Source organism: Tetrahymena thermophila, assembly GCF_000189635.1.
Source record: "Tetrahymena thermophila SB210 genomic scaffold scf_8254622, whole genome shotgun sequence".
Lineage (NCBI taxonomy): Eukaryota > Ciliophora > Oligohymenophorea > Hymenostomatida > Tetrahymenidae > Tetrahymena > Tetrahymena thermophila.
Window position 1 is genome coordinate 62,320 of NW_002476391.1, and position 10,537 is coordinate 72,856.

The 10,537-nt window shown below is 25.5% G+C and overlaps 6 protein-coding genes across 6 annotated transcripts; 2 read left to right on the forward strand and 4 right to left on the reverse strand. All coding sequences in view use genetic code 6, as the record gives it.

The window, feature by feature from the left end:
- Positions 1–89: 89 nt before the first annotated feature.
- On the reverse strand, positions 90–1,475 carry TTHERM_01194820 (tetratricopeptide repeat protein; the record flags this gene model as incomplete). Its single annotated transcript, XM_001029986.1, has 1 exon — positions 90–1,475. The coding sequence occupies one exon, from the start codon at positions 1,473–1,475 to the stop codon at positions 90–92; it is 1,386 nt and encodes a 461-aa protein (XP_001029986.1).
- Positions 1,476–2,531: 1,056 nt separating this feature from the next.
- TTHERM_01194830 (antioxidant, AhpC/TSA family protein) lies at positions 2,532–3,143 on the forward strand (the record flags this gene model as incomplete). The annotated part of the gene is made up of 1 exon (XM_001029987.1): positions 2,532–3,143. The coding sequence occupies one exon, from the start codon at positions 2,532–2,534 to the stop codon at positions 3,141–3,143; it is 612 nt and encodes a 203-aa protein (XP_001029987.1).
- A 344-nt stretch (positions 3,144–3,487) lies between these two features.
- TTHERM_001194835 (hypothetical protein) lies at positions 3,488–4,563 on the forward strand (the record flags this gene model as incomplete). Its single annotated transcript, XM_012797885.1, has 5 exons — positions 3,488–3,509; positions 3,732–3,796; positions 4,004–4,072; positions 4,206–4,322; positions 4,465–4,563. The coding sequence occupies 5 exons, from the start codon at positions 3,488–3,490 to the stop codon at positions 4,561–4,563; spliced, it is 372 nt and encodes a 123-aa protein (XP_012653339.1).
- A 1,376-nt stretch (positions 4,564–5,939) lies between these two features.
- TTHERM_01194940 (hypothetical protein) lies at positions 5,940–8,060 on the reverse strand (the record flags this gene model as incomplete). The annotated part of the gene is made up of 11 exons (XM_001029990.3): positions 5,940–6,129; positions 6,188–6,285; positions 6,353–6,433; positions 6,490–6,569; positions 6,776–6,852; positions 6,912–7,294; positions 7,353–7,445; positions 7,509–7,564; positions 7,636–7,717; positions 7,767–7,875; positions 7,951–8,060. The coding sequence occupies 11 exons, from the start codon at positions 8,058–8,060 to the stop codon at positions 5,940–5,942; spliced, it is 1,359 nt and encodes a 452-aa protein (XP_001029990.3).
- A 353-nt stretch (positions 8,061–8,413) lies between these two features.
- On the reverse strand, positions 8,414–9,866 carry TTHERM_01194950 (transmembrane protein, putative; the record flags this gene model as incomplete). Its single annotated transcript, XM_001029991.2, has 2 exons — positions 8,414–8,973; positions 9,188–9,866. 2 exons carry the CDS (start codon positions 9,864–9,866, stop codon positions 8,414–8,416), a joined length of 1,239 nt encoding a protein of 412 aa, XP_001029991.2.
- Positions 9,867–9,991: 125 nt separating this feature from the next.
- On the reverse strand, positions 9,992–10,471 carry TTHERM_001194950 (hypothetical protein; the record flags this gene model as incomplete). The annotated part of the gene is made up of 1 exon (XM_012797886.1): positions 9,992–10,471. A coding segment is annotated over one exon (480 nt), but the record flags the coding sequence as incomplete, so codon positions are not given.
- Positions 10,472–10,537: the final 66 nt, after the last annotated feature.

A 10,537-nucleotide genomic window follows, 5' to 3' on the forward strand; every position in this document is an offset into this window, starting at 1 on the left:
GAAATGAATAAATTTGGTAAATATTAACTAAAAATAAATGATACTTTTGACTATAAATAATACATTTTTATACAAATTCAAAATTAAATTCAATTATTTTTGTAAGAGTTTAGTAAATCAGTAGCTTCTTTATGATTTGGATTGATTGAAAGGACCTTTTTACAAAGTTCCATGGCTTTTGATTTATCATAAGTTAATTTATAAACTTTGGCTAAATTATATAGAAAATCTGTGTTTTCTGGTGCTTCTTTAAGAGCATTAATGAATGTATCTATTGCTTCTTTATAATACTTTTGTTTGATTTATAAAATACCTTTTTATAAAATAGCGGAGCTATTTTTTGGTTAAAGGACAAGACCTTTTTCATAGTAATTAATGGCTTATTCTATATTTTTAGAGAGGTTGTATGACACAGCAATATTGAAGTAAATTTATGCTTCCTCGTTGTTAATTTCTAACGCCTTAAAAAATATCTCTTAAGCTTTTGCAATATCTCCTTTTTACAAGTAAATAACACCTATTTAATTATAAACTAATGGCGAGAGATTAGCTACATCGAATTCAAGACACTTTTCCAATAATTTTTAAGCTTCGTCTAATTTATTTTAAACTTATAACATTTTAGCTTCGTAAAAGAATTTTTTGCAGTGAGAGTTTTCAATTTACTCTGCTTTTTTAAGATATTCTTGGCTTTTTTCTACATTTCCTTTTGTAAAATATAAATATCCAAGTTCTACAAGCACATCAAATTAGTCTTAATTTTATTCTAAGCAATTTTCTAAGGCTTCTAATTCTTTTTATTGATCACCTTTTAAATTATAGAATCTAGCTAATTCAAAGTATATATCTTTAAGATGAGAAGGGCAATTTTGTTTAGCTTCTTCTAACATTTTGATACCTGCGTCAATCTAATTGCTACGAATATAAATATCCTTTAATATTGTGTAAGCTAAGAATCTATTAGCCTCATTTTAGAAAGAAGAAGTGTTAGCTAAGATATTTGGAATCATATTGATTTAATCTTCTTCCATCAAACTCATTAAAGCAAAGGCTACTATTTATCCTTCGTCTTCTTAATTGTGTTCAATAATTCTCTGTTATATTTTATCAATTTAATCATCTACATCATCTTCTAGCTGTTCCAAAATTTCCATTATCAAAATATTTGTTTCAATATCACCAGGTTATATCTAAATAATCTTTTCTAATGTTTTTAAACCTTTCTCATACTCTGTTTGCTAAATGTATGCTTTGGCTAGAAGTTTAAGGTAATTCAAATCAGTAGAATTGCCTGCTTAAATTTGGTTTAATTTTTCTAAAGTCTTTGAATAGTTCTCCTATCTAAAATGGCAATAAGCAGTAGTGAAAATATAGTTTGGATCTTGCTAAACTGAACAGAAAAACCTATTTTTTAATAAGTACTTAGTATTTAATCTCATCATCATGAGTGAGTTGACATTTTTTAGAGCAAACATATTTTTTAATTTCTTTTTTTATAAAATAAAGAGCTTTAACCTACTTTTGTATCAATATTTCTTGAATATTCTGCCAAAAATTCTGCAAAAAAGTAAATAAATTCAAAGATTAAAAACCTAAAAACTAATAAATTTTAGAGGTAATTGAAAAAAATTTACTTTGCATATATTTGGCTTTCATTTAAATTTCTTTTAAAAAAGTAAGTAAATTGAATTAAATGAAGAAATTAGTTTTATAAATTTATGAAAATAATTTTTAAAGTAGAAAAACTAATTAAGTATTTTATATATAGTTACAGCAAGTAAAATAAAGTTATTAGGTGCAATTAAAAAATATTTTAGTTAAAATTTGCTTCGATAAACTTTTAATTAAAAAATTAATTTTGTAAATGCTATTAAATTTAAATAAGTTTGTAAGGAAGAACAAATAAATCAAGGAAAGGAAAAATAAATGAACTTATTTACTACTCTGATTTTTTTCATTTACAATTGCAAAATTCTAAATATTGGTTAATTCTACATAATTAGTATTAAGTTTTTTTTCTTTTTTCATGCCAAATAATTGAAGAAAAATAAATTCTAGATGAAATCCCCCCTCCTTTTAAGTTATAAGAAAATAATAACTAATATTCAATCAGCAACGATCTATATTTAGTTAGTGAACGCTACTACACAAGAACAAATAGATAATAGTAAAGCGGTTTGATAGAATTATTTCCTCTTTTAATATTTAATTTTAAAAGTTCTGGATTGTTTAAATTATCATTAAAATTTTAAATATTTTACTTAGCCTGTAATTATGACGTTTATTTCTTCGACTTGTTGTTATAAAATTATGAAACTAAACTTCTCGAGAAAAATTCGATTAAGCAATATTTATAGTATCATATGATTTAAGCTGTGAAGTCAATGCTATAAATCCAAAAAGCTTGATGAGAATGACGTATTTGTTCGGCGGCGATTTGATAGAAAAATTCAAAGATATTCTTCGAAATAATAAAAATTATTAAATTAATAAAAAAATTTAACTTTAAATTCTTCTTAGAAAAGGTAAAAATGTCAAAGGCTTTCATTAATAAACCCGCTCCCGCTTTCACAACCACTGCTTGGGATGGTAGCGTTAAAACTATCTCATTAGATTAATATCTTGGTAAGTGGGTCTTGTTGTTCTTCTACCCCTTCGATTTCACTTTTGTCTGCCCCACTGAAATCATCAGCTTTTCTGATGCCGCTGAAACCTTCAGAAAGATGAACTGCGAAGTCCTCGGTTGCTCTATTGACTCTCACTTCGTCCATGCTGAATGGTGCAAGAAGCCCAGAAAAGAAGGTGGTTTGGGTAACATGCAAATCCCCTTATTGGCTGATGTTTCCAAGCAAATCAGCTCTGACTACGGTGTCTTGATCACCGAAGGTGATGCCAAGGGTGCTGCTTACAGAGGTACTTTCATCATCGACCCTAAGGGTAACATTAGACATATTTCCATCAATGACTTACCTGTTGGTAGAAACATTGATGAATACATCAGATTAGTCTAAGCCTTCCAATTCGTTGAAGAACATGGTGAAGTCTGCCCTGCTAAGTGGAAACCTGGTGCTAAATCTATGGTCCCTGATCACAACTCTTCTAAGCTCAAGGAATACTGGGAAAATGAACATGCCAAAAAGTGATAAAGATAAATATTATTAATTATTAAAAAAAGTTCAATAATTGCCATTAAAATTAATTTAGTAGCGTTTACATAAATTATAAATATTTGTTTTGTGTTGCAATCTTGATTAATAAATATGGTAATTCTTACTAAATATCTTCATCAAATTAGATAGTATTATTTTTAAAATGTTTTTCATTCTCTAAAACGAATGATAGTGAACCACCTTTCATTTTAAAAAAGTTTTTAGAATTCAAAACTAAAAAAATATATAGATTTATTGCCAATCATAAAAGTAGCAATAAACTTGTTTATATTTATTAATGAATCTTAATAAATTAAAATAAATTAAAGAACAAATATATGCCAGAATAATCAAAAATTGGTAAATTTTTCAATGCTTTTTTAATTATTCTTTATTTTATTTAAATAAAGAAAAACCATAACTTTATAAAATATAAACCAAATTTTACTCTTTCAATAAATTTTGATGCTTTTTTGTAATTAGAAATTTAATGTGTAACTAAATATAATTCAAGATTTTATTTTAATAACTAAAACCATGATTATTCTATTATGCTATTTTTATCTTCTTTTTAAAATTTAGCTTTAAATTTTTACTCGTATTAGCTCCAATTAAATAAAAAACTTACCTTAAATACACAAATAAAAGTAATAATTAATTTATTCTTTGTTTAATTTGTTAAAACTAATTTATCAATTTATTAATGATAGAAAAATCATTTATTGATAATTAAAATAAAAGCTGTCCTTAGTTAGTATTTGTTAAATAAATAAATCAAATTTAAGTTTTCATCTTTATTTGCATTTCAAAAATAATCAATTAATTAATTGATTTTGTAAATTTAAAAAAATTAGCAGAGAGAGGTTTCGATCCTCCGACCTTTGAGTTATGAGCCCAACGCGATTCCACTTCGCCACCCTGCTGTAATTGAAATATATGATTCAAAAATCTGACCCAGGTCATTAAAAAATACACTTTTATAAACCAAAATTATTTTTAATATTTTAAAGATCAAATATCAGTAAAATTTTTTAGTTAAATTAAAAAAAATTTTAGCAGAGAGAGGTTTCGATCCTCCGACCTTTGAGTTATGAGCCCAACGCGATTCCACTTCGCCACCCTGCTAGACTTGAAACATATTATTCAGAAATGAGAACCAGTTTATTAAAAATTGTATTAAACTTCTTATGCTTATTTTATTCAAATTTTTATCTTTTTGCATTTTGCATTGTGTTGAATACTCTTTAAAGTTCTACTTTTTATTTAAGTTTATTTATTTTTCTTGTATTACAAAATAAGTTTTAAAAATTTTTAGCAGAGAGAGGTTTCGATCCTCCGACCTTTGAGTTATGAGCACAACGCGATCCCACTTCGCTACCCTGCTAGACTTGAAACATAAAATTCAGTAATGTGACCCAGGTCATTAAAACGCTTTTATAAACCAAAATTATTTTTAATATTTTAAATATAATATAAAAGAAGATTCTTTTGTTAAATTAAAAAATTTTAGCAGAGAGAGGTTTCGATCCTCCGACCTTTGAGTTATGAGCCCAACGCGATTCCACTTCGCCACCCTGCTAGACTTGAAATATGTGATTCTGAAATGTGACCCAGGTCATTAAAAAACTTTTATAAACCAAAATTAATTTTAATATTTTAAATATAATATAAAAGAAGATTCTTTTGTTAAATTAAAAAATAATTTAGCAGAGAGAGGTTTCGATCCTCCGACCTTTGAGTTATGAGCCCAACGCGATTCCACTTCGCCACCCTGCTAGACTTGAAACATACAATTCAGTAATGTGACCCAGGTCATTAAAACGCTTTTATAAACCAAAATTATTTTTAATATTTTAAATATAATATAAAAGAAGATTCTTTTGTTAAATTAAAAAATTTTAGCAGAGAGAGGTTTCGATCCTCCGACCTTTGAGTTATGAGCCCAACGCGATTCCACTTCGCCACCCTGCTAGACTTGAAATATGTGATTCTGAAATGTGACCCAGGTTATTAAAAAACTTTTATAAACCAAAATTATTTTTAATATTTTAAATATAATATAAATGAAGATTCTTTTGTTAAATTAAAAAATAATTTAGCAGAGAGAGGTTTCGATCCTCCGACCTTTGAGTTATGAGCCCAACGCGATTCCACTTCGCCACCCTGCTAGACTTGAAATATGTGATTCTGAAATGTGACCCAGGTCATTAAAAAACTTTTATAAACCAAAATTAATTTTAATATTTTAAATATAATATAAAAGAAGATTCTTTTGTTAAATTAAAAAATAATTTAGCAGAGAGAGGTTTCGATCCTCCGACCTTTGAGTTATGAGCCCAACGCGATTCCACTTCGCCACCCTGCTTAACTTGAAATATTTAATTGAGAAATAAAACCCAGGTCATTAAAAATTTTTAAATTATCAATCAATTAAATATCTTTAAACCTATATTTCCAATATTATAAAGTGTGAATATTTTTAATTTTAGACGCACAAAAAAATATCTAATATGATCAAATTGAATATTATAACTAATTTATAAAGTAGTACAACATCTATTGAATTATTAGTAGAAATATGAAAATAATACAATATTTTTTTAATTTAATAGTATAAATCAAAATGAAAGTGAGCAAACTGATGGTATATTAACTAACTAACTTGCTTACTTACTATAAGTAACTAATAATTTAGTAAATTTTTTTATTCCAGTTTTTAATGATAGTTTTATATATGTTACATTTAATTTGAAATAAGGTTAATGATTTTTTTTATTTGGAATTATATTATCAATTCATGTTAGAAGATACAGAACTGTATGGATTGTTATAATGCGAAGGCATACTGTAGCCTATACCTATATTGTTTTTTTATTTTTATTTTTTCTAGTTTCCTAATTTTGAATAGGTAATTGTTTGGTTTTTATCCCAAAGTTTAGAATCTAGAACATCGCTTTACTCTTCTTAAACTAGTTATTCTCTAAAATTTTATACATACAAAAAAAATTAATTTAAATATTTCTCTCTAATTTTTTTACACTTTAGAAGTCATTTTTTTTATTACGTTTTAGCACTAATTAATCTTATCAAATAATTTTAAGCAAAATTCACTCTTGTCTTAAACCAGGATTCCATGCTTTAGATAATGTAAAATATTATAAGTCAAACTTGTTTAAAATATATATTTATACATTTTTGATTACTTTTATAGAGTTATCAGACTCCATGACATCATAAAGATGTTTTATTTGTTAGGGATTCATTTCCATTGTCCTTTTAAGCGACTTTTAAATTAAAAAAAATACTTGAATAACTTTAAAATAACAATAATTTTTAATACATGAGCAAATTGTTCTATGTCATAATCTTTTTCAAGTTAAAATTTAAAAACCTCCTCATTACTTAAACAAAAATGAATTTCTATTTTATTTTATTTTATAAATTTTATTAATACCAAAACAAAATTTCTTTATAATATCCTCATAAGTTAGTTGACCCTCATAAATCAACAAAGTATTAAATTTTTTCATAAATTGAAATTTATATTTCACGTTAATACAAAATAATTCTGAGGGTTTTAATTGATGAGTATTATATAGTAAATTTATCAATGCCTATTAATTTACAATGATTTTTTGTGATGAATTAAACATAGTCTTTTTTCAGAGGAATGACATGTAATATATTTCTAAAATCTTCATCTCTTTTATAATAAAAATGAAAGTTGTTATTGCTATATTTTTGAGAATAATTGTATATTACTTAGAGATGAGCATTTGAGAAACTCCTATTTCGATGTATACTAACTCGTTTTTAAACAATGAAGACAAAGAACTAACTCTCCTTGCTTTATATTTTCTTTCTCTTTTGGGAGGCATCACTCTATCTCTCCAATATATTTTATTAGTAAATTATTTATGCTCATAAGTAGAATGCAAATGCCTTAACTCATTTTCACCAAAATTTGGATTCTAAAGTCTTAAAATAGGTTTAGTTTCTTCATAAAAATATTTTGCCATGAGTGAAATTTAAACGATCAAATCTCTTTATTAGGTATACTTTGCTTTGTAGTTTTATGGTTTTATCTTACCAGAGTCCCATAAATAAAATATAAATTCATTCTCCCTTTCACCAAAAAGCACACTCTAATTATTAGGTTTGCAAAATAGTTTTGCTTTTTTTGATTTTAATAAAATTATTTACACTTATTGCACAAAAAAGAAATGCTTGCACTTATTTTCCTTCATTAATTTCAGTGATTGTCTGGTTCACAAAGTTAAATTCAAGTATTACATTCTATTAATTAAAAAACTTTGTTAAAAAAGTAATCCTTAATCTTAAACAAGCCAATTTATTTACTTCTTTGCATTTCTTATGAAAAACTTAAAAAATAAAAAAGGGAAACATCTTAAGCTCTATTTGTTGTTATTTTTATGGAAATGTTTTATTTAACTATAGTTAATTATTTTGGAAATAAAAATTGTACCATGATATTGCATATAATAATGCTCAAGATGCTGACATAAATAGCTTCTTATTTTTAGCTCATGTATGTATTTTTCTTTTTCCTAAGGGAAATATTTATAATTATAAAATAGCGTGATATCAATAAATTACTTTAATATTTTTAAGCTAGTCATATGCTAATCTAATTTTCTTTTGTAAATCTATTGACTTCTGATTTTCATTATGAGATTCGTAAAAATTATTCAGAAAATTGTAATTTCTATTTTTGGAAAATATTAATATCGATTTAATCCTAATTTAGCTACAAATTATAAAATTTATCTTAACTCAGTACTTTTCAATTTCGTCAGCAGTTGAGTTAAAGTGAAGTCCTAGTGTGTGATATATTCCTCTCTTCTACTCCCAGTTCGCATCATTTTCGTTGTGATTTAAAAGTCTCTACATTTGCTTCAGTTAAAGACTCTGTTTTAATATTTTGAATGATTATTATTAGTTGATAGAAATTACAATAATAAGTTTTTATTTGCTAGATTTGAATAACTTCGCAATTTTATTTTATTAGAAAAAAATTTAATATTTTATAAGACGAGATAGCACAATTTTGTAAATTAAATATAAGTAAAATATATTTCAAAGATGTAATTAAGAGTTACTAAAGTAAATAAAATTGGAAACACCAATTTTTAATTAAACATTAAACAAAAAATAGAATGAGAATTATGAAAATTATTAATATCTCAAATTACAATAATAAATAAATAATAAATTATTTTTAATTTAATAAGCCAATAAATCTATCAATCAAATAAATTTAAATTATCACTAATAAAATCATCATTTTCTATAGGTTCAATCGGAGTTACAGGGACTTCAGGAACATCATCTCCCATATTCCACCATAGAGTAAATATAAATACTATAATAGAGACCCATAACAATATCTTTTAATATTTTTTAAGTTCCTTTTTCTCTTAAGTAGAGTTTTCTTTTAGTAAAAACTCTCTTCTCTTTTAGGCATATGTTTTATAAGAAGGAGGAATTAAGCCAGGTATTTCAGGCACATCAACATCACTATCTAAAATATGTCTCTAATCTAAATAATCTTGGTAGTTTGCTTTGTAGCTATTCTAAAATATTTTATCCTTTTCTCTCTACTTTAAGATCTAATTTCCTTCACATAGATCAAGATGATCGGATGCAGCTTAAGGATCAGGAGGGATGTAAGGTGGTTCATTTTCTAAAGGATCGTTCGGTTAATATGAGTTGTAATCTCCTTCATCGTCATCCTCTTTATTCTATTTAAATTATTTGAGTCTTTCTTCTTCCTTTTTATCAAAATACTGATCTTCTTCAAAAACTATTTTAAAGAATAATAAATTAATCTATTGTTGGTTGCCATTATAATTAAATTTAAAATTGTATTTTTAATATTTTTTAAATTAATTTTGAGATTGACAATTACAACTAATTTCGTTGAAATTAATTCATTTCATTTTAGAATTTTTAAAGAACAAATAAGATTAAGATGAAAAATAATTGATAAACTTTAAATAAAATTGAATTAAGCTTACCTTATTTTTACTTTTTAAAATTCAACTTCTTCAATATTTATTATGCAAAAGAAGTGCTCGGCTATGATTTTTCTTGCTAACTTTCATTACTTTTTGGTTGATTAGATTAATTTTTAGCTTACTATTATTATTGTACATTTTCTTTTGCACTCATCTAAATTGGCTATTATTTAGTTAGAGATGGTGCCAAATTAGTCTTAATTTTTCTGCCACCTTTCTTATTAATACTTTTAGCATCCAATATTTTATTTTTAAGTGCTTATCTAGAGAGTTCAAGCTCGAGTTACTCTTATTTAAGTCTCTCTTGTTCTTACTAATACTATTACAATTTCAATTAGTTTTACTTTTATAACTCAGCTTCTAATTCAAGCTTCTTTTATTACTCTTTTTCTTCTTCAATTTCCTTAAGTATTCTTGCTTATTCTGCTAGTTTTTTCTTTTCCTTAGCTCTCTTTTATTGCATCTAAGATGACAATAACTTCTGGTTTTATTACTACTTTTATGAAGTTTATGACTCTTTCTCATCTGATGAACTTTCAGTCAATTATTTAAGCTATTATTTCTACAATAACTGCTATAGCTACTGCTACTATTATTACTACTACTATTACTATTTTTGTTACTTATTTACCTATTGTTATTAAACTTGTTACTAATTTCCATTTTTTATATTTTGCATAAAAGATGCTGCAGAAGCTTTGTTGAATTCAAAGTTGTTTAATTTTGAGCCGCCAGTTTTGGATTACTATTTTTAGGCTAGCTAAACTAATCTATTGTGGTATTCTTTATAAGTAGGTTATGTTTTCAAAAGATATTCATGATAATTGTCATATTATTGTTATGGTATTTGATTTGTGCTATTGTTTTCTTTATTTTCGCTTTCTTTGCTTTAATCATTATTTGCATTAGCTAAAGGTAAATTTTATACTTTTTCTAATGTTTAAGGTGTGCTTTTAGCACTGATAAGATCAGTTTCTACTTACTTTTGCGTTTAGACCGAAGGTGTTGCAGATGCAATAGATTCTTTTAAAACTCCTGAAGACTGTTGACTTTTTTAAGTTGAATATGCTGTCCTCGAGCTATTACTAGAACTTACACTTAAATTATCATTCTGATTTTAAGTAACTTAATTTTTGGTGGTGCTCTACGAAATAGTTTTTTAATTTGAGTCGACATCGCTTTGTTACTTATTACTATTTTCAGTTTATTTTTTGAAATTTTGATTCTCTTCTACTTGACATAATAATTCTTTGATATCTTCATCATTTGGATCAACTTCAAGAGCCTTTTTTAAGTCTGCTATTGCTAACTTTAAATCTAAATCTCTTTTTTACTTTGAATTTTATAGAA